This window comes from Heterostelium album (assembly GCF_000004825.1).
Source record: "Heterostelium album PN500 unplaced genomic scaffold PPL_contig12, whole genome shotgun sequence".
In the NCBI taxonomy this organism is placed as follows: domain Eukaryota; phylum Evosea; class Eumycetozoa; order Acytosteliales; family Acytosteliaceae; genus Heterostelium; species Heterostelium album.
Window position 1 is genome coordinate 380135 of NW_008805089.1, and position 12897 is coordinate 393031.

The following is a 12897-nucleotide window of genomic DNA, read 5'->3' on the forward strand; positions in this document are numbered from 1 at the left end:
GCAATGGAGTCACTCATCTCACTGGCACTCAGTCAAGGTGCGCTCAGCTCCATCCTTTTCGCACTCTCACTCATCATCATGCCCGACAAACTACATCAACATCAATTGACACCAAACAGCAGCAGCAGTAGCACCAGTAATAATAGTAATACCAAAACAAACAATAATCAAACACAACCGAACAACAATAGTAATAATAGCAATCAAACACAACCGAACAACAACAACAACATTAACAACAATAGTAATAGTAGTAGTAACAACAGTAATAATAGTATAAAGAATGGTGTTAATAATTCATCTAATAGATTGAATCCACCACCTCATATATCTAGTTTCAAGACTAATAGTACTGGACAGAGTAGTAGTATGGGTAGCATACCAGAATCTATACATATAACATCCGATACATCAAATAGTAGTAGTAGTAATAACAATACTAATAACAACATTAATAACAACAATATTAACAACAATAGTAATAATACAGAACCAATCTCATTGAGATTGATTCCATTCATTAGACAACTTGAACAATGGAAAGTAGATTTACCATTAAGTCCATTATCTAGAGATTTATTATTTGGTATGTTAACATAGATCGTCGTAATCTATTATTATCACCACCACCACTAAAACAACAATACTTACTAATGATTGTTATTGTAACTATTTATTATTATTATTAGCAACATGGCCAATATTATGGAATGATAATGCATCTGAAGATTCATTGTCTTTCTTGTCTTCACCGAATACCAATATTGCAACGATTACTTCGGACGGTGATTATATTTATATTCATGATAATTGTGGTCTGGCAAAGATCGGTACTGGCTACTTTGGAACACATCAGGGTAGAATCTATGCTCGTAACGGACATTGGTATCCAAAGGAGAAGGGTTGGTTGGCATCGGTCGGTAATCATCTCTACTATCGATCGCCATCCACCGATCCTGCGGCGTTGATTGTTATCGATCCGCTCACTCTCCAAGAGGTTGCGCGCATCCACCAAGATGGCGGTGGTTCACTCAACACCACCAACAATCTAACGTTGCCGTTTGGCGCGGAAACAGTGCAGTCCTCTGTAGACGAATCGATCTTTCTCACACCGCACTACCAGATAACAACGCGTTCCCCTATGTTCACCGACGGCCGCTACATCTACATCCTGACGCTGCAGCGATTCCACAGCTACAACAACAAGCAGTTCATCGTCGACATGTACGACCCGTTCGCCAGCTTCAAACACATCAAGAGAATCGAGCTGCGCTATCCCGATTCCGACGTCAACGAAGAGCTAGTGTTGAATCCGGCGGTGCTCGAGCTGGGATCGTTCTATACCAACGGACATTATCTGATGGTGGTTCTACCGCCACCTCTTGGAACCGACTACAATTTCGATACGAAATCGTATATTTGTCGCGCGTTTAGTCTTAGCGATGGATCGCTCGTTGGCAACTACTGTCTGGAGAATCAACCGATCGGTATCACTTCGACCTACGACTTTGTCAACAACGTCATATGGAACTACTCCAGTAGCGAATCGGAAATCGGTCGTTATGGAAACGAGGGATTCGGTCCCAAACACAACTTCCCTATTATATTGTCGCGTTCCTCCACTACTACGGGCGCCAGCGGCAGTAGCAGCAGCTCCTCGACCACCTCGACATCTTCGTCGTCCACCTCGACCTCGACCTCGACATCGACCTCGACAATCTCTACCACTTCAACGACATCGTCAAACGCAACAATGATTTCAACTACCATTACAACATCGATGGTCGAATCCGATGACAATATGGGTATGGAGCCAAAGCAGGTTGTCTCAACAGTGCTTGGCATACTGAGTAGACTGGCCGTCGATTATATGCCGTCGGTCTCTGAGAATTCGAATCATTCTTCGGCATCGACGATTCATCATCTCTACAAGCTGAACGAACCGTACAGTGTTGAGGTGAACTTCAATACCTTCTCACAGTTGTACTCCATTCTGAAGCACTATCAAGGACAGCTGAGAATCGGCTACTCATTGACCTCACCTAAAACCATTGACATTCTACGCTGTATCATCTATTGTTTGCGATTGCTAAAAGTCAATCTGTTCCGTCTGACTTCGAACATCAGGAGTTTGGAGCGTAGTCAACAACACTACCAAGATTCATCGCGTGATTCACTGTTGAAGTGTATCGATCAGACTTTCTTACATCAATTGCGTGATCTTCTCTTGGGTTTCGTCATCGACGGTGTCGAAGGATCGTCTTCCAATCCTCCTCCACCACTAGTGAAGCAGTCGTCGCTCTCTGCACTGCCCTCACAAACCAATGGAACCTCCAAAGAGATCCTACCGGAATTCAATACGATCATGGAGGAATCGTGTGAGATTCTCACCATTGGTTTGGATCTTTTCTATCCAACATCGCTGGACAAAGCAAACTTTGTAAAGACCTTGCTGGAACAGGTGATGAATCACAGAAAAGCTGGATCGCTTCCGACTATACCCGGAACGAAACCGACCAAAGAAAAAGAACGTGAGAAAGGCTATTCGATGCTATTGAACTCGGTGTTATCGCTGTTGGCAAACCATCCAAATGCATCGTTCTTTGCATTGCCACCGTTACTCTCTGAGATTCCGTCGCCATTCTCTGTGTTTAATTTCGAGGGAACCGAGTATCAGTTGTCGGACAAACCGTTCGATCCTCTCAATCTTTTCGTTCCGATTATCAAGCATTTGCTTATGGAAGCACAGGCCACCATTCCCAAGCAGAGCATACCACAGTTGTCCAGACACGATTCCACTCAGTCGCATCTTGGTTTCTCATTCTTCTCATCGGCACCACCACCTCCTCTGAGCACATCGTCGCCAGCCATGCGACTACTCCTAGCAATTCAGAAAGATCTGATATTGAGAGTTGAGAATTCCATTGTTGGAACCGATGCACCGTCACAAGCACTGGTTGCCTACTCGCGACTTCTCATGGACAAGTGTAAGGAGCTGTTGCTTGGCGTGCTCGACTCTGAGTCGACTCAGAGGAATCAATCGATTCTCCTCACAGACTTTAAATCTTCGGTGGTCGGTGCATTGCTTCCAACACTGATTCATTCACTCTTTTTATTTTCCTATCATATCTGGTTGGCCAAAGAACTGCTTCCCTCGCTTGTTCCTCTGATTGGCGTGGTGGATCGCGTCAACCGTCGTCTTCCAAAACTGTTGAATCGACCGGAACTCGGAAGACAACCTCTACAAAAACGTAGTAGTTTTGTTGAGGGACCTTCGCGTATCTCTGAATCGCCACATCCCTATCATCCATTTATGAATACTCGTCAGCTGGTGTCGATTCCCGGTGCCGTCTTCTTGTCGCTGGTGTTTGACGAGCGGTCGTCCACCAGCACACCAGACGATCTTCTCCAGATCTTTGAATCTGCAGATTCCAAAGAACCTATCGACCAATTTTCTTTGGCTCAATGGCCAAAGCGTCGTATCTTGATTCCCGGTGACACCGTCGTATTCCAATTCATCACCGGCTCGGCAACAGGCGCATCCAATCCTTACGCATTCTGGGGATATCGTTGCAACATCATTGGACACATGCCAAATTCCGATAAGACATCGTTGCCATGGTCTTCGCATCTTGAGAAAACCATGTGTTGTCTGGCAGGTCGTTTCTCGGCGTCGCTCATCAGTGGCGACCCGCTCAGTGAGTTGGAACTGGAGAATCGCGCCATCCTAGAGTCACCGCTATTTAGTGGCGGTGTCGAAGAGGAGTATGTTTCACATGTCCTATTTGGAAGTGACACCGGTATCACTGCCAGTCCACATCCAAACCCACAGCCACAACCCTACCCAATCGATGTCAATGTCTGTCCGCAAAGCTTGATGACTCCACAGTGGAAAGCGATTCAACGTTTCTTGGTATCGCTTGCCAAGCGTTCCGGAGAGATCTTCTCACAGTCACTCTCTGACTTTATGTGGCAGTATATCACCGGTGAGAAAGTGCGTGGTAGAGGCAACATTAGAACAGCGCAACAAGCGGTTATTGCAGCGATGCTCAAACATCTTGGCCTGGGTGAACTGGCGATGAATTTCGCGTTGGAAATTATGCAAGCGAAATCCAAGGAAATGGCACTGGCTGCCAGTGAGATTAGCGACACCAGTTCCACTAGCAGTGCTGGAAGTTCAAGTGGTTCCAGCAGCGTTGCTGCCGCCGAACCTCAGTTGAAACCACCACAACAGCTCATCGATGTTTGGAAGTCGGTGAACCAAATCCGTACTGCAATTATCCAACGTCACCAAGAGAATTTGAACACCAATAACGTTATCAATTCAACGTCGAATGTTGTTGTTGCTCCCGAGGATGAAACAGCCAAGCGAAGATCGATCCATGCACATGCAACCCTGAGGGAAACAATCTACAAGGAGATAACCGATAAACTTCTGGAGAAAGCAATGTTTTTGTTGGAGTTGCAATCGCTGTTTTTCGACAATGAAACGTTGTTGGCGAATCCCACTCCCAAGGATCAGGAGCGTGCAACTCTCAACAGCCAGATTTGGAATGAAATAGTTTCCGCGGTTATCCAGTTTGTACTGTCGAATGTCTCGCTTGAGGATATCAAGAAGATTCTGGTTGGGCGACGTTCACGTGCCTACACTCGTAGCATTGGATTGCAGGCGATGATCGACATCTTGCGTTGTGCATCCGATCACACCATGAAGCATGAGACACTCTGCTATATTGGCCCGGCACTCAGAAACAGTGGACTGGTGAAACAGCGATCTCCTCCATTCCACTATCTCGACCATCTTCAGGGTTGTGGATCTCGTCTATTCAAAGACATCAAGCGTAACTTCCGTGCGCTCATGGAAGACATTGCGTCGCTGCTACAAGATCCAAACAGTGATTACACTCTGAAACTGTATGCTCTCGATGCATTCACTCTGAATTTCACATCGGAAGACGCAGATTTGTTGACGAGTGTCGACATCTTCAACAAGATTCACGGATTGATGACAAACGATTCGATTTGGGGTGGATTGTGGTCGAGTAGCCACAGTGTAATGAGCGCACAATCTCCTATCAATTCGATCTTGCTCCACTCACAATCTTCAAGCTCGATTGGCAGTGGTGGCAGTAGCAGTAGCAACCTGTTCTCTGCCAACAACAACTACTCTGGTTTCGTCGAGGAGGAACGCGTCGAAAAAGAAAAGTTGAAACGCAATGCCAAAGCACTGTTTAGATTCCTCGGATTGATTTGTGTCGATGGTGGTCCAAACAATAACAACAAGCAGACCTCGATGACCAATTCAATGTTGAGTCTGCTTGGAACTACCAATCGCTCGTTGGACACACTCAGAGATGCATTCTTCCACCTGATGGAAACACAACTCGATTCCTCACTGGTCTACCTGCAAGAGCAGAACAAGACCTATTGGCAAGGTTCCGATCTTCCAGCCGCCGTTTCTTCACCACCGACGTCGATCGCCAACAAAGGACGTAGAATAATGAGAGGTGAACGTACAACCCTAAACTATGATTTCAGTGATGGATTGTCACTCCTCTACATTCTCTCTGCTTTCAACTCGGTGAAACAACGTTTGATATCACCGTCGTTCCTTCATATATTCCATTGTATCTTGCAGGTCGGTGATGAAACTCACCGGAAGTTGACACTTCGAATCTTTAGAAGAATTCTTCCGTATGCTCCACCCAACAAATTGGTGGTCTCTTCTAAACGATCGAATTCCACATCGCAATCTTCTACTCCACCGACGTCAGTGTCGACAGCCAGTCCTGTTTCCAGCTCAACTCCATCGCCTGCAGCTGCAGCAGTGTTGTCCTCTTCCACTACTTCGCAATCGTCCAACTCAAATTCAAGCAACAGCAACAACAGCAGTTCCAACACAGTTGGTGGCAGTGGTAACAACTCGAAATCATTGTTCAATCTACTCATTGATATTGTTGGTGCAATAAGTTATTGGGGATGCTCCTCGGATCTATTGGATACTTCAAAGTATATCGATCCTCGATTCTTTATTACCTCTTCAAACTACAATCTTTTCTTTAGTAACAATCATAGTACAAAGTTTGATTCGTCACATTCCTACTTCTCGATGTTTGACAAGACAACAGTGTTCCCTTCCTGTTGGGATAATACGAGTGGCGGCGCAGCAACAACGATGTTGCGTTTCTCTAACGATGCCAAAATCGCTACATTCTCAGGCACCAACAACACCAATGAGATGTCGCCCATTGTGCGCTCTGACAACTTGATCCCCGAGAACGTTCCACTCTTTTACTTTGAAGTCAAGATTGAGAACGACAACAATGAGTCGTTGAGTCGCGAACTAAGTTGTATCGTTGGTCTCTTCCCAATGAATCATTTGGCGCAGTTGCGTTCACTTCGTGACTGGAAGTATGGCTATGGATTCTCTGCTCGCGACGGCCACAAAGTCTGTCATAGAATCAACGCGTATCGCTCACGTATCTACGCAACGACATTCACTCGTAACGATGTCATTGGATGTGGATGGAATCGCAAGGAAGGCAAAGTATTCTTCACCAAGAACGGTAAATACCTTGGAACCGCTTTCAAGAATGTCTATGGCGACTACTTCCCGGCTGTCCAACTCGGTGCCGGTGTATCGTTGTCCGTCAACTTTGGCCATGTCGTTCCATTCCTCTATGACATAACACCGCTGATTTCCTCACACTTGGAGAGCGCACTCACCGAGAAGAATCAACCTTCGATGGCACTCTCCTACGTCTCCGAGGTTGTCTCGCTCCTGCGTATACTCCTACGCACTCCACTCTGGAAACCGTCACTCCAGAAGCATATTGAAGACGGTTTGAAGCTGTTGCCCTCTACCATTGTTCTTGAGACGATGAAACCAACTGCTCCACCTTCGACACAGTCACTCCTGCATGTGTTCTCCACGATCACGCTACTGGCGGGTCACCTCGATGGTATATGGGTGGGCGCCAGAGTCCAAGTGGAGCTGGGATCCGGTCGATTCGAACACGGAACCGTCATTGAATATTCGCCACTTAGCAATCTAAGTCGTGTACTGCTCGATAGCAATATTTCCAAACTGACCAAGACTGTTCACCATCGTCGATACCTGAAGCCAATCACCGAGGTATCGATCGACTTTAGTCAGTTCCTACCGTCGCTATCCTCAATACTTCCATCGCTCTCTGTATTCCTCAGACCAACCACAACCTCTTTACCTCCACTGTTAGCCAGTCCACCCAATTCCAACTCCTCATCTTCCAACAACATTAATTCATCAACTTCCTCATCGTCATCGTCATCCTCAAAGAATCAAACATCAACTGCAACAACCATGATGTTTAGAACCAATCAAAGAAACATCTATCTCTTTATAAAGTCGCGTGTTATGAAGATTCTAGGTTCATTGCTAAAGTATCCAGAGTGTGCCAAATACACTTTGGATGAAATATTGATTCCGATATTGGTGGAGTTTGCTCTGGGTCGTCCTATTCAATTTTTGGATGAACCAAAGATCGAAAAGATGGAACGTCTTTCCTTTATTCTCAAGGAACGTATCTATGATAGTTCATTCAAGTTGTTCATCACAGGTGAATCGCAATCGGCTGCAACTGCTGCTGCTTCCGCCAGTTCAATGTCCATGAAAAAGTCGGACAGCTTTGACGAACCGCTCATTACGGAACTCGATATCGACGAGGACAATGAGTTGAATGAAACCGAGGAATTCGATGAGTTTGGAATGATTGACTTGGAGGGTGATGATTCACTAGATTCCAATCGTAATCAGGATGAAGATCATCATGCCAGCGGATCGAGTAAAGATGGTAGTGGAAGTGGAAGTCGTGGTAACAGTCTGAGTGGACATCAAAAGAAAGGAAGTGATGTTAAATCACGTCAAAACTCTGCTAATTCATCAAGTGTTACAAATAATAATAATAATAACAATAGTAATACTGGAGGTAGTGGTAGTAGTAACAATACCAACAATGCAGTTGCCAACAACAACAACAGTAACAATAACAATGGTAATCCAGAGGATGAAGTTGAACAAAATGGCGGTGGAACTACAACGGATGACGATGAAAATATCACTGAAGATGATATTCCTGAAGAAGGAATTCCAGGAAAACGTATTCCGTGGACGGAAGTTCAAGTGGGAATGTCAGTGATGGTTGGAAAACGTGAGAAACTCGGACTGTGTCGAAGCAATTGGGTGTTGGACATGGATCGTATCATCGGTTCCGTTGGAATCGTCAAGAACATCGATAAGAAACACAAACAGGTTCTTGTTACCTTGTTGGATGAGGATACTTTCTCACTTGTCGATTGGTGGTTGTGCTATGAGATACTGATTCTCCCACCAACTTCCGATCGTTCCTCCAAGAATCCGTTACAATCGATCGATAAATACTCACAAGCTCAACTCGTTCAATTGGATGCATCTTCAGAGATGGCTCTCTCCATTCTCTTTGCCAGACAAGCATTGATCTCATTGCTCGTTTCACTTCCCAACAACATTAAAGTTGCCTACAGTTCATTCGGTGGTGCCAAGAATCTCATTTACATTCTCAAGTTGACGCTTCACACCTCGCTGCTCAACAGTTTCGCTGGATCGAGTAAAGTCAACAATAACATCACCAAACTCTTTAGTAACATCAGTAACAATGTTCTCATGCAAAAGGATCTACAGAATCTAAAGCTACTGCAATCAAAGTTGACGCTGCTCGTCCGACAGGAATCTCAACAACATCAACATCAACACCATTTAGATTCTAACATTCCCAACAATAATAACAATGATTCTGGAAGCTTAAGTAGTATGAGAGATAGTATTGGTAGTAGCAGCAGTAGTGGAAGTGGTAGTGGTGGAAAGAAATCTTCGTCGAGCGACAAGTTGGAAAAGTCGTTTTCAACATCCGAGAAGAATCTACTGTCATTGTCTTCGTCACTCACTGTTACCTCAAGTCTTTCAGTGTCTGTTGACCAGGCCAATTCCAACTCGTTGAGTGCCAGCACTGAAGGCACCAAATGGAAGAGTTACAAGCCGCCGGTACTTGGTGTAAACAGCGGACTTGGAGAACCACTGAAAACCGGTAATCTCATGAAACAACAAAAGATTATCAAACTTTGGAAACGTGTGTTCGTTGTTCTCTCAAGTGATGCACTGTTCTACTACAAATCACAGAGTCAAACTCAACAATCCCAATCGACAATTGGCGCGCACTCTGCCAATCCAACGGGATTGCATTCCTTCTCGAAAGACACATTCTCACTCTCGCCGATTGGATCGATCGACTTGCGTGACATTGTTTCTGTCACACAGATATCGATTCCCAAGCAAAACAAGATATTCAATAAGAAGGACTGTTGTTTCCAAGTGACAGTTGCCTCAAACAAAACTCACTTGTTCCAAGCACCCTCGCAAGAGGAGTTGAACGATTGGCTACAGATTATCAATAGCGCCTGTATCTCTAGTGCGTCGTTCCGTTCGAAATCCAACACACTCTCATCAAACTCGCTGGTTGAGATGCTCGTCAAAGAGTGTTCGCTGCAACTGAAGGAAACCGCTCACGAACAACTACCTCATCTCAACGAGGAATCACCACATCCATACCCTCCAAACTACAAATGCAAAAAGATCATTCGTGTCGAGGGTGCTCTATCGCTGCTCGTGGTGTTTGACTCTCGCACAACCACTGAGCCTGGCTATGGTGTGCTAAAGTTCTTCTACGATCCGTGCTGTACCGACTTGATCGCTTCATTCTGCGGAAAGATCACCTCGTTCCCACCGACGCTCGTTCAAGCCGGTCAATTCTGGATGATTTTCAACTCGGATTCACCCAACTCTGAATGGGGATACAAGTTCACTGTCACCCCGATACGTTTGCGTACCAGTGACGTCAGTCTACTGCCCAATCCAAACTTTGAATTTGCGTGTTTCCTCGTGGATTGGGCACTCCAACTGGAACCAAGCCACTTTATCGCGCGCTATCCCTACTTCTTCTCGAGTGACCTGATCGAGTTGTTAATGCATCATCTCGATAACAATCAACCGCTGGATCGTAAACTGAAAGTAATCAACTTCCTCACACGTGTACTTCAGAAACAACGTGAAGCACCGATGGCAGTGCCACAAAACACCAACAAGCTTGATTACCTCAAAGAAGAGATGTTCAAACTCTACCGATTCGAAACTAATTTGAACGTAACAAACACACTCTACTCACAGTACCTACAACGACTTATTGAGCTGTGCATTCACTCGGAAATCAACAAAGCTCATTGGCAAACTATCAACTTGGACCAATCCACTTCCAGTTCCTCATCTGCTTCCAGTTCCTCCTCAAACACTGTCAATATCAATACAAACAGTGGAGTTGGCGGCGGCAGTGGTGGTAGTGGTAGTGGTGGACCTACTATTGGTAGCTCTCTTGTTGCCAGCAGCAACAATCTGCTGTCGAATTCCAACAACAAGTTGGATAACAAGGATATAGTTATCGAGGATCCACGTGTAGTTTTCCACCGCATCATCAAGACCTACAAGATTCTTGAGAATCTCTTCAAGGGCAAAGGATTGAATCGCGAGTTCATCAAAGAAGCATTCATTGAGACGCGATTCAAACAGGTGGTCGACAGTCCACATCCATACCCTCAAGGTGTTCGTGTAACAGCCAACATTGTGATACCGAACGCCGTGTCACTACGTGTTGATTTCGAACCGAAATCCAAGACTCAATCGTATGTCGACTATCTCATGTTCTCGAGAATCACACCGGGAGGTGATGATCTTGGTTTCTTTACCGGTGACTTCCCACAGACACCGATCCTAATCAGTGGCGATCGTTTCATTTGGTCATTCTACTCTGACTCTCACGAATCGGAATGGGGATTCAGATTCACAGTGACACCACTCTTTACTGAAGAAGTCCAAAAGGAACATGAACAGCAGTACGATCAAGAAATTGAATTCCTTCTTTCGAAACCATGGAATCACAGTCTCGACTTGGAACTAGTTAAATTTGTAAACACAGTCTGTGAGAAACAAAAGAAGACACCTTCTCAATTAGTGTAAGTAATAATATCATTATCTATTATCTATTGTTCTGAAGAAGAAAACTCACTCACTCACTCAATTTCTCCTCAATTTGATAATTTTCTATAGATTTGAACAATGTTGTACAACTGAATATTTAATATTATTCCCATTGTTGTATGAAATTAAGGATCCTTTGGTATTGTATTTGAGATTCAATGTGCTGAAACATTTCAATACATGTGTTCAATCATTCCTTCAGTATGTTGACTTGCGTGGTGCCAGTGAAGATTGGTCGATTGCCTATAGGCTGTGCAGTCTTCGTGGTCTGTTGTTCTACGACCACAAACTTGAAGCACTTGGCAATGCCATACAGAATTCCAGAACATTTGGACGTCGTCCCATTGTTTATCTCAACCGCCATGGATCACTCTACGGTCCTGCAAGCTCGTCGACTTCGGCCGGCCAACAAATGCTTGGCAACCGATTCAGTCATCATCAATCGAATCTCAATAATAGCGATTTCCTCAATCTGCTACACCAACAATCTCAACAGATTCATCAACATCACCATCAACAACAACACCTACTGCTTCAGCATCAACAGCTGGCACATCACCATCAACCGGAATCGCTATTCCTTCAGCTGTTCCGCCAGATTGGAATGATAGATCCGTCGCGACTCCGTCATAATGACAGGGCGTTCGAAGTGAAACTGGAGCGTGAAGGTGCCAGAGATGCAGGTGGTCCTTATCGCGAGTGCATAACACAAATCATATCTGAGATTCAAGGATCGGAGATGAATCTCTTCCTACCTTGTCACAATGCACAGGGCGACGTTGCATTCAATCGTGATAAACTCGTACCCAACTCATCGGAGAACTCGCCATTCTCTCTTCATCTCTATGAATTCGTTGGTAAACTCATCGGTATTGCCATTCGTACCAAGAATTGCATTGAACTTTCATTCCCCTCGATCTTTTGGAAGTCGTTGGTCTGCGCCAAAGTCGATCGTCAAGACCTAGAGGCGATCGATAAATACTCGACCAACCTCTTTGAAATGATGGAAAAGTCACCGACTGGACGCAACTCTTTGGATCAGGAAATGTTCAACGAGCTGATCTTCCAGAATTTCACAACTCGTTCCATTGACAACAGCGTAGTGGAGCTCGTTCAAGACGGAAAGAATCAATCGGTGACATGGAGCAATCGTCTCGAGTTTGTAAAGCTACTCGAACAATACAAGCTCAATGAATTCAAACTTCAGATCGACGCGATGGTGAGAGGTGTAGCATCGATCGTTCCGCTGCACATGCTCAACATCTACACTTGGCAAGAGTTGGAGATGCGCGTCTGCGGCATGCCAGGACTCGATCTCAAACTGCTGAAACGTCACACTCGTTACTATGGACTGTCGTCGAATGAGCCACGCGTCGTTTGGTTCTGGCGCACGCTCGAATCGTTCTCCTCGGAGGAACAAACGTTATTCCTCCGATTCGTCTGGGGACGTTCACGTCTGCCGCCCTCGAACGAATTCAACTTCCAATTCCAATTGCAAGTGTTCATTCGCAATGAATCGACCTTCTACGACGACGACTACGAGAGTGGACTGCACGGTGAAGGCTCATCGAGCAGAATGTCAATCGATGAGAATCAAGATGAATACCTACCGGAAGCACAAACCTGTTTCTTCACACTCACACTTCCAAACTACAGCTCACAGGAGATCATGAGAGAGAAACTTCTCTATGCCATCACAACATGCAGAGATATCGATGCTGACTTTATCACACCCGATGACATCACAGTACCAGTACCTGTATTAAATGGAAATAATATGATGGAATGAATAGGAT

General features: G+C 45.0%; 1 protein-coding gene across 1 annotated transcript; it reads left to right on the top strand.

Moving 5' to 3' along the window:
• Positions 1-3: 3 nt before the first annotated feature.
• On the top strand, positions 4-12890 carry PPL_05402 (putative ubiquitin-protein ligase; the record flags this gene model as incomplete). Its single annotated transcript, XM_020576285.1, has 4 exons — positions 4-586; positions 690-11076; positions 11171-11367; positions 11713-12890. 4 exons carry the CDS (start codon positions 4-6, stop codon positions 12888-12890), a joined length of 12345 nt encoding a protein of 4114 aa, XP_020433534.1.
• Between the last annotated feature and the right edge of the window lie 7 nt (positions 12891-12897).